Consider the following 16,672-nt stretch of genomic DNA (forward strand, 5'->3'; position numbering starts at 1 on the left):
GCCTGTTAGTAGACCATTACAATAATCAAGTCTACTCGAAACAAATGCATGGATGAGTTTTTCAAGGTCTTGCTTGGACATGAAACCTCTCATTCTTGTTATGTTTTTCAGGTGATAGTAGGCTGATTTAGTTATCGAGTTTATGTGGCTGTTGAAGTTTAGATCGGAGTCTAGAATTACACCAAGATTTCTGACCTGTTTTTTTTGTGTGAAGAGAGAGAGAATCATGTTTTGCACTGACTTTCGATCTTTTGTCAGGTGCACCGAATACAATTATCTCTGTTTTGTCCTTGTTTAGTTGGAGGAAGTTTTGTGTCATCCAGGCGTTTATTTGCTCAATGCAATTACAGAGATTGTCAATGGGACTATAGTCGTTCGGTGAGAGGGCTATGTAGATTTGAGTGTCATCCGCATAGTTGTGGTAGGCAATTTTGTTCTTTTTTATGATGTCCCAATGGAAGCATGTAGATTTGTTAGTCTGTCAACAGTTCTGAAAAGGATGCGGGCATTATTGATGTTATTGTTTATGATCTTAGAGAAAAATGATTGCCTGGCACTTCTTATTTTTAAGTTATAGTTCTGAAGATTCTCTTTATAGATATCATAGTGGACTTGAAGGTTTGTTTTTCTCCATCTGCGCTCTGCTTTACGACATTCTCTTTTTTGGGTCTTTACGGATGGGGCAGTTCTCCAGGGAGCTTTTTGCTTACCAGAGATGCATTTGGATCTAATGGGTGCAATATCATCAATGGTTTTTGTGATTTTTAAGTTGAAATCGTTTAGAAGGTCATTTACTGAGGTTGAAATAGAAGTTTGGGGGGGGGGGGGGGGGCTAGGGAAAAGGCCTGTGTGGACAGTGCACTGGTCTTTTCATTGATATATCGTTTGGAAATAGTTTTAGACATAGTTTGAATAACAGGAAAGATAGATACGTCAAAGAATATGCAACAGTGGTCAGACAGGGCAATGTCAGTTACAACAACATTTGAAATATCTAGGCCTTTGGTGATGATAAGGTCCAGAGTGTGACCTCGATTATGAGTAGGGAGGTTCACATGTTGTTGAAGTTCAAAAACATCTAACAGAACAGAGAGTTCTTTGGCTTTGTTGTCCTCTGAGTTATCTACATGAATATTGAAATCACCAGCAATGATCAGACCATTAAATTCAGTAGTAATGATGGAGAGAAGCTCTGTAAGTTCATTAAAGAAGCTAGTAGAGTATTGGGGTGGTCTGTATAAAATTATAAAAAGAATTCGAGTGGAACATTTAAAAACAACTGAAAGATATTCAAATGATAAAAATTCCCCGAAGGATTTCTGTTTGCAGTTAAAACTGTCTCGGAAGAAAGAGGCGATTCCACCACCTTTTTTGTGGGATCTAACGACATCTAAGGTTCTAAAAAAAAATATATATATACACTGGACCTCAGGAAGTAAATATAAATATATAATACTTCCTTACTGTATGGTGAATACTGGTGACTGTTATACATGATTCACTTACTTACACAAATGTAGGCTAGTGGTTGTAAGTCGCTTTGGATAAAGGTGACTGCTAAATGCCGTTAATGTAAAATCTAAATGTAGCCTCGATTTTTCAGCTTTTAAATGCAGATTTTTGCAGTGCCTTTTATAAGATAAGACAGACAAATCTTAACTTACAATTGAAGCAAATGACAAGCCTACGGGGGAGTCTTCCAGAGGGGTGTCCCCCTGTCTCCTACGTCCTTGTTTTTGACATCAGCAGTATCGCAGCGAATTGGCTAATGTGCTAATATGCTAGCTATCTCCACAGTGGGCCATTCAATCTTAGGAGAACTGGGTCACAGAAGAGAACGGAGGTCTTGGTGTCTGTGGGAGTGGGCAGCCCTGCCTTAGAGGGGGAAAACACCATTCATTGATTTGGCCTCTGCTCCTCCTGAGAGGAATCAGTACACTAGTAGACGTTCTCATCTATAGTAGCCTACCATAGTTCCATTTTCAAGATTTTCATCTCAACGTATTCCTTATATATATATTTTTTATACTAACATGTCCCAACCCCCCCCCCCCCACACACACACACACAAAATCCCAAGTGGTGCATCCCAGGATGAAGGATATAAATAAATAACAATAAATAATAATAATAATAATAACAGTGGTGATAGGTAATGAATACAGTACAGGATAAGTAAACAAAGAAATAAAGAAAAATAAAGTGCAATTCATTTGTAAGTGAGGATAGATGAGATGGTCGTGTTGGTCTATGATATCATGTCTGTTATGATTGTAATATTATGTCCCTCTCTAGAACGAGATGATGTATATCTCTAGGGGTTTATTTATCCTGATAAATAAATTCACAACATATGTCATCACTCAGCATCCAGCGCACTTGCATTGTCAGGGAGGGTTTTTAGTTTGTTGAAATAGGATATTATTGGGTTCCAGGTGAAATAAAAGCGGTCTTTGGACCCCCTAAGTGTGTATTTAATCTTTTCAAGTTTCAAGTGAAATCCTGTGAAAGCAAAATCCTCCTACGAGCAAGTAGAGTGGCAAATGCCACAATGTCTTTATGCTTGTTAATAATCTGTTGGTCAGTTGGCGCTATGCCAAAGATAGCTGAGTAGGCGTTAGGTTGCAGGTTCAGATCTAGTGCCTGTGAGAGGGTCCTGAAAACTGCTGACCAATAATCAAATAATAAGGGACATGACCAAAACATGTGTGTTAGCGTTGCCGGAGCGTTATGACATCTGCTACAATTCTCATCTACGTTAGGATAGATTCTGGCTAGCCTAGATTTGGAAAGGTGAATTCGATGCAGGACCTTAAATTGGATTACGCCTAGTCTAGCACATGATGTGCTCCCGTTAACTCTCGTCAGAGCCTCAGTCCAGGAGTCATCGGGTATTACGCCCCCTAGCTCCTCCTCCCATTTCTCTTTAATTTTGTGGAGGGAAGTGTAGGGTTGGGTACCGAAAACCCTTTAAATTCGGTACCTACCGAACCGAATTGCAACAGAGATTTCGGTGCCTCGTTTCGGTTCCTCTCTCGCCCCCTGGTGTCCGAAACGAACGTTACATGCAACCGCACTCAGTGCATGTAATCCGAGACTGAATGCTCTCAACAAGTGCGAGGCAACGCGCTTGCAAAACAGTTTTGTGATTGGTCTGAATTTAGCGGGAAATATGGATTTCATGAAATCCTTCTCCTTTGCGTCTCTCCATCACTTTAACAACGTTTTATTGGCCGGGGGAAAGAATTGGAGTTGAATTTTTATTGACAACGGATTTACATGCTGGAAAAACATGCAGCTAAAATTCAGGGAACATTTGGACAATAAGAGACACACAGAAGCTGTGGTCGCATGGTCTAATTACAAGGCAATATGCGCGGTGCAAAAATAATCTAAAATCATCACGAACAGAACGGCGGAGGTATGGGAAAACAGGGCTCCTGTCGCTGTCATCAAAGGTAAAAGTTGGTTTTCTTTAACTCAGCTGATGCATTACCTTGCTGTTGATTGTTTACCGAATGCTTCATCTGACTGTCACACTGTGATTTTACTTGTGTAAACAGTAGGGATGGACGGTTTTTCGGTTAAACCGAAAACCGGGGTTTATAAAAATAGAAACGGTTTTTTATCAAAACCGTCTGAAACCGTTTTTTTTTTTTTTTTTTCCTATGTTGTTCAAAGAATAAAACTGGAACATGTCACATGTTTGTCGTGTGTGAAAATAACAATGATACAGTCTGAATCTGCCGCGCAATGAGTGAGAGGTTTGGTCAGTTGTGAAGAATAACTGAGGATTAATATCTAATTGGGATTATATTTAAGGGTAACGAATCACTCTATGGGAAAGATAGTTGCCTTCAGTTATTGGTAGATAGGAAAGGTTTTTTACAATTACTCGCTTACATTTAATAAGATCATTTTCGCTGCTCTCTGTAAAGCGCATTGGGTCACTTTTGTGAGAAATGCGCTATAGAAATAAAATGTGATTTGATTTGATATCAATCAATCAATCAAACTTTATGTATGTTCTATAGCACAAATCATGCATTGAATGTAACTCCAAGTGCAGTATTTACTAAACCACAATATAATAAAACAAGAGCTATACGGATCAAGAGTGTTTGTGCACAGCACCACTGTGTGTGAAGGCGCTACTGAAAGTGATGACAGAACGCATGTCTCAGAAGATACGCGGCCACTTAGTGACGCAAAGGTAGTTCTGTATTTATCTCTAGTACATTTATTTTGAAAGCTCTATTTTGACAGCTCTACCATGGGCACTTTTATTTTGATGGGGCATTCTTTGTTGATTGACTTACGACAGTTCAGGACGAGTCAGTCTCGCGGCATGTGGTTTTTATGAAAAGCTTTAAGTATGTTCACTGCATAATTCTAAGTCTAATATTTCAGTGATTATTGAGCAGTATTCAAATATTTAAATACATTGAGCAGCAGCTGAAACTTTGTCTAAGAACCAAGATATTGAGAAAACAGTTCATTCAATGAAGACGCTGTTCCAAGAGATGATCTTCCGTGCAGGCGAGCACCCTGGATCAGCGGAGCTGGTGTGTTAAGAGTTCATGTGTTTTCATGTATGGTGTAGCTTACAAAAGTCTGCCTTTCCACTTATATTTGTGAAACTAAGTAGCCTAAATGTGTTGCGACTGTGCTTACGGTGTTTTAATGGTGTTCGACATGAGTGTATTGTAGCAGTAGGGCTCAATTATTTGAAATTGTCGTTTGTTTGTTTTTCCGTATTTTTTTTTTTCGTATTTTTTTTCGTTTTTCGGTTAACCGGAAAACCGCGGTTTTTGCCTTTGACGGTTTTTCGGTTTCAATAATTGGAAACCGTCCATCCCTAGTAAACAGTTAATTAGCCCGTTTTGTGCGTGTACTCTCATGTAGGCCTACTTCATATTCACGAGCTGATAATCTTTCAGTGTGTGTTCGAGCCCTATCCGCGTGCTTTTGAGCAAAGGATTGAAAAGGATGGCAAAAAAAAAAATATATATATACAGAATATAAACTTGTGATACCGGTTTCCATCCATCAGCTCTGAAGGTTTACGTTACTCACGGCAGTGTTTTTCAACCAGAGATCATCAGATGTGCCGTGGGAAATTATCAAATTCCACTTACCGTATTGACCCGAATATAAGACGGGGTTTTTTCCCCAGAAAAAAGTCTGAAAAAGTTGCATCGTCTTATATTCGCGCCCTAGACTTTTACACGTCAATATTAATTCACAACAACGCCAAAATGGCGCCAAAAGACTGTTCCCCACGCGAGCCACCGTGTTTCTCCCTCTCACACACACCCCAGTGACGGTGCCTGGAGAGATGGAGACACACTCACACACACACCCGCGGAGAGACACCGCAGAGACACACTCGGACCAGCTCGAAAAAAGTGGCTCAAGTGGTTGGTCAAACAACAGAGGAGGAGTTACGATGCCAATTTTAAGACCATGGTGGTCAATGAAGCAGAGGCATCAAACAACTGTCCAGCAGCCAAGAAATATGATATTACAGAGTGTAATGTTAGAAGTTGACGAGCCCAAAAAGATCGGCTTAAGAATGGTAACAGTCAGAGAAAAGCGTATCGCCGTCCGCAAAGCGGCCTCTTCCAAGTGATTGACAGGAGGGTGTGTGAATACGTGACTGAAAAACCTAACGATTGTATGCCCATACCCCAAGATTATAAAAAATAACCTACATTGTTTCATTCATTCATTAAGACGATTGCCAGACGCATTGTCGAAAATGTTGTTTTGGAGAAGATACGTGGCAGTGGGCAGTTTGCTTTGCAACTTGAGTCTTGGCTCAACTCTTGGCCAATGCACGCTTTGTGGATGGAGACACAATCACAGAAAATGTCTTTTTTGCAAGACATTGCATAAAAACAACAACAGGGAGGACTTCAGTGGGACAGCTGCATAAGTGTCTGCACTGATGGAGCAAGCAGCTATGTTGCCGAGACTTCCCAGCGGAGATATCTGATGTGTTGAATGCTGTTGTTCGTATGGTAAACTTTGTAAAAACAAGACCTCTGAAAAGCCGCTTATATGCAGCATTATGTGAAGAGACGGGAGCCCAGCATAAGACGTTATTGCTCCATACGGCGGTCCGATGATTGTCCTGCGGAAAAGTGCCGGCCCGCGTGTTTGAGTTACGGGAGGAGCTGAAAACCGTTTTAACTGATGAGAAGTGTGATGACGCAAAGCTGCTTGCAAGTGACAAATTGTGGCAAGGCTCGCATACATGGCCAACATACAGGGCCAGGCTTCGCACTGAGTGAGTATAACGACAAGTAATATATGTTATATAATGTTACGTATATGATAGGCTACTATGTATCATTTTGTAACATTTGGGATGGCGGTGTGCCGTGGGATTTTTTCAAGGTAAGAAATGTGCCGTGGCACAAAAAAGGTTGAAAAACACTGACTCACGGATCCAATGTCCTTCCAAACGAGCAGTCTTGGCTCCGTCTCAAACACAACAGGAAAAGTATGTCCAACTTGGCGAAAGTTTCCCAGTGTTTCCAACTTGCGCGAGTTCTTCAATTTGCGACAGTTTTTCAGCAGGGATGGTTGAGTCTGCACGGTTCTCATGCCGGTTCACATTTAGACCAATCAGGAGTAGCCCTTGTGTCATGTCGTCAACTGAATGTTTAATGTCATTAATCTGATTTTGGATCAGCGGTTAGAGAGAGATGGGCGTGGATTTAGGTGCACCTATAGTCAACATCCATTCTAGCGCTGATCTAGGATCAGATATATTTTAATCAGCAAAAATGTTCAGAGGTGGATTTTTTATTTATTTATTTTTTATTATTATTATTTTTTGTGTGGACTGAATCAATTTGTGGCGGAGGAAATTCATTCGTGGCGGAGGAAATTCATTCGTGGCGGCCCGCCACCAATAAATGCATATAGAGGAAACACTGTAGGTTGTTCACTGGAAAACATTCGCTCTTAGTGAGGTTGATCTTGTATCCCGAAAAGCTACCAAATCTACGCAGCACCTGAACTATATGGGAAATGCATTGCACCGGGTCAGATACATACAACAGTAAGTCGTCGGCATATAGCGCCACCTTGTGTTCCTTCCCCCATCTAGAAATTCCATTTATTATTGGAGAAGATTTTAACATGATAGACAGAGGTTCGATGGCGAGAATAGAAGTGGGCTCAGTGGGCACCCCTGGCGTGTCCCTCTCGACAATGAGAAAAATGTGGAGGGTTTCCCGTTCGTAACTACCGATGCCTTAGGAGATGAGTATAGTAGTCTGATCCATGCAATAAAAGTGGGTCCAAAGCCAAAAGCTTTCAGACATTCAAATAAGTACGCCCACTCCACTCTGTCAAAAGCCTTTTCCGCATCCAGGGAGAACCACCTCAGGTACCTCCCCGGACGTAGGAGAATGTATGACATTTAGAAGGTTTCGGATGTTAGAGAATGAGTGGCGGCCCAACAAGAAGCCAGTTTGATCAGGGGAGATCACCTCGTCTTTGACGGACTCTAGACGCCGGGCGAGTGCTTTAGCTAATATCTTGACATCGCTGTTGAGCAGCAAGATGGGGCGATGTGAACCACACTCTGTTCTGTCTTTCCCTGGTTTCGGTAAAAGGGTTATGAATGCCTCTGTTAGTGTCTGTGGCAGGGCCCCATTATCCATTGAGTCATTGAACATTTCTAAGATGAGGGGAGTTAATTTGGTTGAGATTGAGAATTTTTCATAGCTGTGATTGCATTAGAAATGTCGGTGTCTTGGAAGGGTAGTTCTAGTTCTGCTTTTTGAACAGGGTTGATAACAGGTGCATTTAAATTTGTGAAGAAATGTTGCATATTGGTATCATCATTGGGTGCCTCAGAAGTGTACAATTTGGAATAAAATGCCCTAAAAGTCTCATTGATTTCGAGGGGGTCAGTTGTAAGCTCCCCATTTTCTCTTTTAATTTGTGGAATCTGTTGGTCAGAGGATTTACATTTTAATTGATGCGCTAACATTCTACCAGCCTTTTCCCCATGCTCATAAACAAAGCCTCGTGATTTCAGCAACATACGTTCTGTCTTATCGGATGATAATAACTTGTATTTGGCTTTGAGATTCAGCTTAGTTTTGTTAAGCTCCGGAGTGGGAGAGGCAGAGTATTGATGATCTATGTCAATCATTGAGTTGAGAAGTTGCTCCTGTTCTTGCCTCCTAGCTTTGTTCAACCTACAATAATGTCCCCCCTTATTACTACTTTAAGGGTCTGTCAGAGCAGGGAGGGAGAAGCAGTGTCCTCCCTATTGGTTTCCAAGAAATTGTCTATGGCAGTTGAAATCATTTGGCAGAATTCTTTATCTGTTAGTAGTGTGGTATCAAGTCTCCATGGAGCGCGGTCAGAGTAGTTACGTGGGAAGGACAGATCCAATAGTACTGGGGCATGGTCAGATTCAATTATGGTTGAATATTCTACGTTTTTGACAAAGGGAAGTAATGTTCTGTCTATAAAGAAGTAATCAATTCTGCTATACGAATGGTGGACGTGTGAAAAAAAAGAGAATTTTTTATCATGATGGAATTGGAAGCGCCATGGATCGACACATCCAATTTGGTCCATGAACGCTGACAACATTTTAGCCATCTTGGAGGGTTTCTTTGATTTTGGGTTGGAACGGTCTAAGGAAGGATTAATCATGCAGTTTAGATCGCCACCAAAAATAAGGCAGGGTCGGGTATAGATGAAATTACCTTTTCCATGAATTTCTCGTCGTCCCAATTGGGTGCATACACGTTGACCAAAAGTACAGGTTTATGGTAGAGGGACCCTGAGACAATGATAAAACGGCCGTGTGGGTCAGATATAATATCAGTGGCGTTGAATAGTGTTTTCTTATGGATTATGATTGCTGTGCCACGTGATCTCGAATTAAAGTCTGAATGAACATTTTGGCCAACCCCTGATTTTTTAAGTCTACTGTTATCTCTAAACATCAAATGTGTTTCTTGTAAGAAAGCAATTTCCCACTTTAAAAGTTTAAGATGTGCAAATATTCTGGTCGGTTTAACAGGTCCATTCAAACCTTTAACATTCCATGAAATAAATCTTGTATTCGCCCCCCTGCAGTCTGACTACTATTCTGTGTCCTGTTCATAATCTATGACATTTCTTGGTAATACTTATGAAGAAATATATGTTCTGCCATATCACAGCCCAGCACTTACTGGAAAAAACACGTTTAGCAAGTAAAAAGGTACCTCCACTTATAAATGTATAGTAAAATGTTGAAAAAAAACAATTAAAACTGCAAAAATGACCAGGGATGCACACACCCAATACCCTAATAACCCAAACAAAATCCCAGATTACCCTAGATAACAATACAACATAGTAAAAAAAAACATAAACATTGCCTATGTTTGTGTCCCCAATTGAGGCAAACTGCAGGCTCACCATATCTTCGTTAGTCTTCCGCGAGTGTAGGCCTATTCCCATTAACCCTATTTTCACTCGAGGAACTCCCGATCAATTTGTATAGGCCTAAGTAGTAACATCACTACAAAAACATATACCGTAGTAAAGATGTCGAAAGAGGGAAAACGAATAAAATAATAGAAACAGATCTGTATATATAGGCAATATTAAACATAGCAATAATATAATTACTACAATACAATGTAGCCTACCATATACTATACAACCATAATACCACTACATAAAATAAATGACCCAGCACATTAACAAATGTAAATTTACAGGTTGGGGTAATACATTGGTTGTTTCGTTAGTGTCAGTCCAAAAGCGAACATTAACATGGGCTATTACACTGATGATGTGTACAGCTAGAATGACTCGAAACAACAATAAACGTATTTAAACCAAACGATTCCCAGCGTGTATATTGCAGAAAAAAAGGCAGGGAAAAGAGTAATATACCTGGAAGCGGGTTCCCATTTCAGACAGTAATAGCGAGACTGTGTGAAGTCCAGCTCGCCAAACTCGCCTGCAAGGGTCTTTTCACTCAATACGAATGCCTCCAGACAAAGTAATCTTGTCACTCCTTAGCTACCCGACGTTTGTAAAACTCCTGGGCATCTTCAGGTGAGTCGAATGGGAAAGTTTGTGACTCGAAGGTTACCACCAGACGTGCGGGGTGCATCAGACGGAACCATACTCCCTTCTGGTAGAGTGCCTGTTTCACGCCGTTGTAGGCGGCGCGTTTCCTCGCCAGTGCGGAGCTCAAGTCGGGGTAAAACCTCAGAGGGGTCCCCCGGAACTGCACCTCATGGTTCCTGGACCACCGCAGGGCTGCCTCTTTTTGCTGAAAGCGAAGAAAGCGCACAATGAACGGTCTCGCTGGTTTCCCGTCCCGTTTTGGGGCAAGTGATCGATGGGCTCTCTCCAGCTCAGGCGGCTCGGTAAACACATCAGGACCCATGCAATCTACCAGGAGCTCAGAGATTAACTTAACCGTGTCCTTGCCGTTCTCGCTGCCCTCCGGGATGTTCACTATCCTCAAGTTGGATCTGCGTGACCTGTTTTCCATGTCGTCTACATGGTCCAGCTAGACTTGATTCTGGGCCTGGAGAGTTTTGATTGTAGCTTCAGCCGTGGTTAGTCGTTCAAAGTTCTCTCCGGCGATAGTCTCTGTAGCTACGAGGCGGGCTTGGAATGAGCCGACCGTGTCCCGGAGGGCATCCACAGAAGTCTCAAGAGGCTTTAAGGATACTTGGATCAGCTGAGAGACCTCTTCCTTCAGTCCGGCTCTCTGCTTCGCCAGCTCGGCCACCAGCTGCGCCATGGAGATGTTTTCAGCAGCAGCAGGTAGGCTACCTTTAGCAACGTTGCTATACTCCGAGGCTGCAGCCATGGATGAAAGTTTGCTTGCTATGCTAATGTTAGCACGTGTTGCCGCGGGGGTCTGTGCGCTGGGTTTCTTATTCGATTTTGAGTTGCTCATTTTGACATCAAAAAGTGCCTAGGATACTCATAATGAGCTGTGACAATTTTGTAGAGGTTTGATGTTGTTTTAGTAGTGCAATTTGCAATGTAATCGGGAGACCTGTTTTCGACGTCTTTGCTCTCACATCGCCAACCGGAAAACGTATTCCTATTTTTGTCAGTGGTTTTTTAAAATATCCTTTGTTTTTATCAATTTTTTTTTAGTTTTTTTGTTAGGGTCTTAGACTTAGGGTCCTAGCCCATGTCTCAAATAGATTTAGACTAAATTCTGTCTGGCATTGTGAGTAACAATGACTCTGACTATAGGCTAAACCTTTGTGTCTCTGCTCCTAAGGGAATGCCCTGTACTGCCACACACAAGACCACAACGACTTCCTCCCTATCTCCCACCACATCATTATGTAAACAACCACAGTCAACAGAGATTGTGTGTGTGTGTGTGTGTGTGTGTGTGTGTGTGTGTGTGAGCAGCTCCACCAATCAGATCTCAGGTCTCGGTTGTGTGACTGTGTTGCTAGATATCGTCTATTCCCAGGGTGCCAGAGAGGTGATGACTGGCATGCAAGGCTGCCATGGAACTGGGCAGGGAAGTTGCTAGAAGTCGCTAGTCTCTCTCTCTGTCTCTGTCTCTGTCTCTCTCTCTCTCTCTCTCTCTCTCTCTCTCTCTCTCTCTCTCTCGCTCTCGCTCTCGCTCTCGCTCTCGCTCTCGCTCTCGCTCGCTCTTTGTCTGTCCCTGAATATCTCTCTCTCTCTCTCTCTCTGTGTCTCACTCTATCAGTGTCTCTGAATCTCTCTCACTCTGTCTCTGAATCTCTCTCTCTCTTTCAGTATCTCCCTCTCTTTGCCCCCCCCCCCCCCCCCCCCATCCCTGGCGTTGTTTTCGTCTCCTGCGGTTGCCTAGAGAATAGAGAAATCAATAATAATTGGATAAGAGAAGAGAAGAAAGCAGACATTGTTGTTGTTGTGGGAGCTGTGTCTTTGCGAGCGACAATGCAGTCCACGAAGGCCTGTTGAGTGACATAGTGGTCTGGTCTATTAGAATAGGTTGGTCTGTCAGGGTGTGTCAGAGGCCTGAACAGAGCTGATGTCGATCAGCCAAGGCTAATTGAAGCATCCTGGCATTTCTCCACAGATGTGACCGTATTCAGTTTAACGTAGCAGCAGCCTCTAGCCTCGAGCCATCTGTACCAGCTGATGCGTTACATCTGACAAACATTTTATCAAGCTTTGAACTCTCAAAAGTTCAAGAAAGGAGAAAAAACATCTTCCCGGAGAGGATCTTTTTACGTAGCCTACATTTGGGGAGGTGGGGTTCAGGATGAAGTGGAGGAATCAGAGGAATAACAATGTTCTGCCTCTCGGTCACGGCGCCAACTATCTCACAGACTGTTTGCCCGGGAGTATGATGTCATCGGTGTGAGAGTATGATGTCATCTGTGTGCAACAACACGTCTGATCTGAGAGGCTAAGCAACCTCTGCCCCCGGTGTGTTGAAACAAGTCGATGAAAATATTGATTGAACAGACAGGGCATTTGTCCAAGTATTGATATTAAGCAAACTTCTCTCTCTCTCCCACCCTCTCTCTCTCCCTCCCTCTCTCCCACTACCTCCCCTATCTTTCTCCCACCCCCCCTTCTCTCCTCTCTCTCCCCTCTCCACCCCCCTCACATCACTCCCTCCCCCTCTCTCTCCCCCCCACCACCCAGTAGAGGTTGTAGTGGAGTATGAGTACGAGGGTCTCCATGACGATGAGCTGACTCTCCGGCTGGGTGACATCATCAAGAACGTGCGGAGGATCGAGGAGGAGGGATGGATGGAGGGAGACCTCAACGGGAGGAGGGGCCTCTTCCCCGACAACTTTGTCAAGGTGAACAGAGAACACACACACGCCTGCAAAGAACCTGCACGCCCATACACACACAAACACCAAAAACAATCACACCCTGTTACGAGCATGCACACACATGCAAAGATGCACACCTGCAGACGTATATAAACACACACACACACACACACACATACACGCATACACACATACACACATACACACACACACACACACCAGAAACAATCTGAGTCTAGAGCCTTACTGCTGGCATAAAGAGATCAAGAAGCAGAGTTCACCTTTAACCAGATTGGGTATGCCTCCCTTCATTGATGTTCACATCTGGGTGATGAGGCTTAATCCCATTACTGCTGTTTAGTCCTCAACTGCTGCAGTCATCCCAGTGAACCTGCTGGACACACACACACACACACACGCAGTGGTAGGTGGACTTATGGCGCTTCTCCACTACCATTCCGTACCGTACCATAACCTGTGCTCCCACTTTGTTTTGCTTTCTCCACTGCCAACTGGCCCGTACCGGGCCGTAGTACCCGTACTGATTTTAGCTACCCTTCCTGACTTGGAGTGAAAGGTACTATCCGTGCTACGATGTGACGCTGCAGACAGTTGATTGGTTTGATTGATAAGTGACGCGTCATACATTTGAGTGTGCAAATTCTGCTTTTTTGCACTCTATTTGATACTCTTCAGCTGCAGCACCCCAGCTAAGTCTGATCACGGATGAGCGGTGGTATTTTCACTAGATTGGGAATTTACATGGTGAAATGAATGAATGAATAGTTTAATGACCACACGACCTGTTGTCGGTACAGCTCAAACAGCAGTGTCAAAAAACATACACACATTGTACATGACTATTACATGGACATGAACACACAACCACAAGACAAGACCATATTTACAATTTACGATTTATACAGTGTGAGTCAGGTGTTGAGAGTCCTTATGGCAGAGGGGAAAAAACTGTTTTTGAAACGTGATGTTTTGGTGGCCAGGGATCGGTAGCGCCGTCCAGAGGGCAACAGTTGAAACAGGTGGTGAGCAGGGTGGGAGGGGTCAGAGATAATTTTATGTGCTCTATTTGTGGTGCGTTTGAGATACAGTGATTCAACTGATGGGAGAGGGGTGCCGATGATCTTGGATGATTTCCTTACTATTTGCTGTAGTTTCCTTTTTGATTTACTGTCCGAGCTGCCGTACCAAACTGTGATAGATGAGGTGAGTATGCTCTCAATGATGGCGGTGTAGAACTGAAGGAGGAGTTTTTGTTTTACTTTGAATTTTTTGAGCTGTCTAAGAAAGAATAGTCGTTGGTGGGCTTTTTTGGTGATGAAGTCTGTGTTGGTGTTCCATTTGAGGGAGTTGCTGATGTGAGTGCCAAGGAATTTGAAGGAGTCCGTTATGGTTATGGGTTCTCCAAGGTTGTTGATGCATTCTTAGACATGACTACGTCGTCATGATTACAAAGATGCCACTTGAAATGCATGAAACCCAAGTTTTTGATTGTCTTACACACACGTTCGCCTAGTATTTGACTGCCTGTAGCCCAGTCTCGAATGGTCCCAGTATTGTAGCTTCAGACGGAACAATTTGGTTGTTATTGTGCTTGCTGTAGCAAGCCCACGATATGTTATTGCTCATATATAGCCTAATTATTTTAATCCTGTTCTTTTACCAACTGCTAAGACCACAATATAGTAAGCTAGTTACTTTACCTAGCTACAGATATTGGCCCCCCAAATAATTTTACAACTTGTTTAGCAATTATGTTATGATGTTTCTGTCGAACCCCGCTGTGAAGGTATCTAAGCAACGTAATGTAGCTAGCGAACAGAAGTGCAGAAAAAAACGTTGATAAACTGGACACATTTTGGGAATATATATGGTTACTTACTCGCCTGAAAACATATTAAAACTTCATAAAATTACATGACACTTGTAGAGCCAAAATTACAGCTTTTAGGCAATGGAGGTTTAAAATTGAGGATTTAAAATCCCTGCTGCCGGCCGGCGCGAAATGCATTCTGGGAGGCAGGTCTGTTGTGTATAACGGAGAAGCGTTTCTGAAAATACAGTATGGGTAAGGTACTATGCGTGCCATGGTCAATGGAGACACGCCAATAGTAACTCCAGGTGTAGTGGGGCTGGGGACTCGTTAACACAGCACCATGTAATGTGCTGTTGGAGTGGAAGGCTTGCGCCCCATTACCACCCTGCCCTGTAATATGGCATGAAATAGAGTTGCTATGGTGCTCAGAGCCTTCTCTCTCTCTCTCTGTCTCTGTCTCTTGCTCTCTCACTCTCTCTCTCTCTTTCTCTGTGTCTCTGTTTCTGTATTGTTCTCCGCTGTGTCTCTCTCTCTCTCTCTCTTTCTGTCTGTTTCTGTATTCCTCCCTCTCTCTCTCTCTCTCTCTCTTCTCTTTCCCTCTTTAACCTTCTCTCTCTCTCCCTCTTTCTTTGTCCCTCTCTTTCTCTTTCTTCTGGCTGGCATCGGTTGAGAGGAGTGACGATGTCACAGTCAGAGAGCGCGCCATGCTTCCCCCCTCCTCCTCCTCCCCCGGCTTCTTAATCACCGGGTTTCCAGATAGGTGGTCCGCTGAGGAGCCTGATTTCCCCCAGATAGGTAATCGTCTGAGGAGCCTGGGAGCAGCAGCCAGGATCACTCTCCCTGCACTTTGCTCCAGGACGCCCTTTTCCGCATTTCTCACTCAAATTCTCTCACTCCCGTGGTTCCCGTGACGACAAGAGTTCTTTTTTTACCAGGAAGTACATGAAATGTCAGAAGAGCCGGCGGTAAGTTTCTGCCTGTTTAATGAATGTGAAGGAGACCAGGGGGGTTTGTGGAAGTGTCTTCAGTGGTGCTGTGGGGGGGGGGGGGGTTGTCATTGTCACTGTGCTGCCTGTTGAGGTGGTGAACCGTGAGAGGCTGTTGACTGGTGTGTCGTATAGGTGTTACCACACGTTTGGGTTTGGCTTTGGCACCGCACACACACACACGCCCACCCACACACACACACACACACACACACACACACACACACACACACACACACACACACACACACACACACACACACACACACACACACACACACACACACACACACACACACTCACCTGTCAGAGGAAGCCTGGGGGTTGAGTCTGCTTTACAGGTCTGTTTGTAAACACACATTGCTCCAGTATGTACAAGTTGTTCTTCAGAGAGAGAGAAAGACACAGACAGACCTGTTTGCTATTTATGCTTATTATTCATTGTAATTTGTGGAATGGAATGTGGAACGGTATCAAACACACCATTCCTCATTCCATTCCATGCATTACCATGAGCCTGTCCTCCGATTTCTACCTCCACTAGCCTCCCCTGACCTATGGTGTTCTCCTGTACTCTGTTCTGTTCTGTTGCTGTTTGTTCAGCTTGCCCTCATGGGAGCTGAACAGAGGGCAGCACACTCTAGTAGGAAGTGTCATTGTTTGGAGTTTGTCCCAGGAGAAGCTGACTGACGTCCTGCACTAAGTCTCTCTCTCTCTCTCTCTCTCTCTCTCTCTCTCTCTCTCTCTCTCTCTCTCTCTCTCTCTCTCTCTCTCTCTCTCTCTCTTCCTCTCACTTTCTGACCTCTCTCTCTCTCTTGCTGTTTTCCCTCTCTTTCCCTCTTTCTCTTCCTCTCTCTCTCTCTCTCTCTCTCTCTCTCTGACCTCTCTATCTTTATCTCTCTCTCTCTCTGACCACTCTCTCCCACTATTTCTCTCCCCCCCCCTCTCTCTCTCCCCCTGAACTCGTTGCCCCTTCAACCCTGTCGCTCATAGTTTGCTTCAAAGACTTTTCCCTGTATCCTTCCCTGTATCCTTCCCAGTCTCCTTCCCTGTCT

General features: G+C 43.6%; 1 protein-coding gene across 1 annotated transcript in view; it reads left to right on the forward strand.

Moving 5' to 3' along the window:
• Nucleotides 1–16,672, forward strand: part of cd2ap (CD2-associated protein) — a gene marked incomplete at its 3' end in the record, with an annotated part of 82,544 nt that overhangs the window by 16,727 nt on the left and 49,145 nt on the right. Inside the window, exon 2 of the mRNA XM_080524003.1 lies at nt 12,664–12,821. Coding sequence (XP_080380129.1) covers nt 12,664–12,821 — 158 coding nt within the window. The remainder of the gene's footprint in view (nt 1–12,663; nt 12,822–16,672) is intronic.

The sequence above is a fragment of the Nansenia antarctica genome, assembly GCF_963989245.1.
Source record: "Nansenia antarctica genome assembly, chromosome: 1".
In the NCBI taxonomy this organism is placed as follows: Eukaryota; Metazoa; Chordata; class Actinopteri; order Argentiniformes; family Microstomatidae; genus Nansenia; species Nansenia antarctica.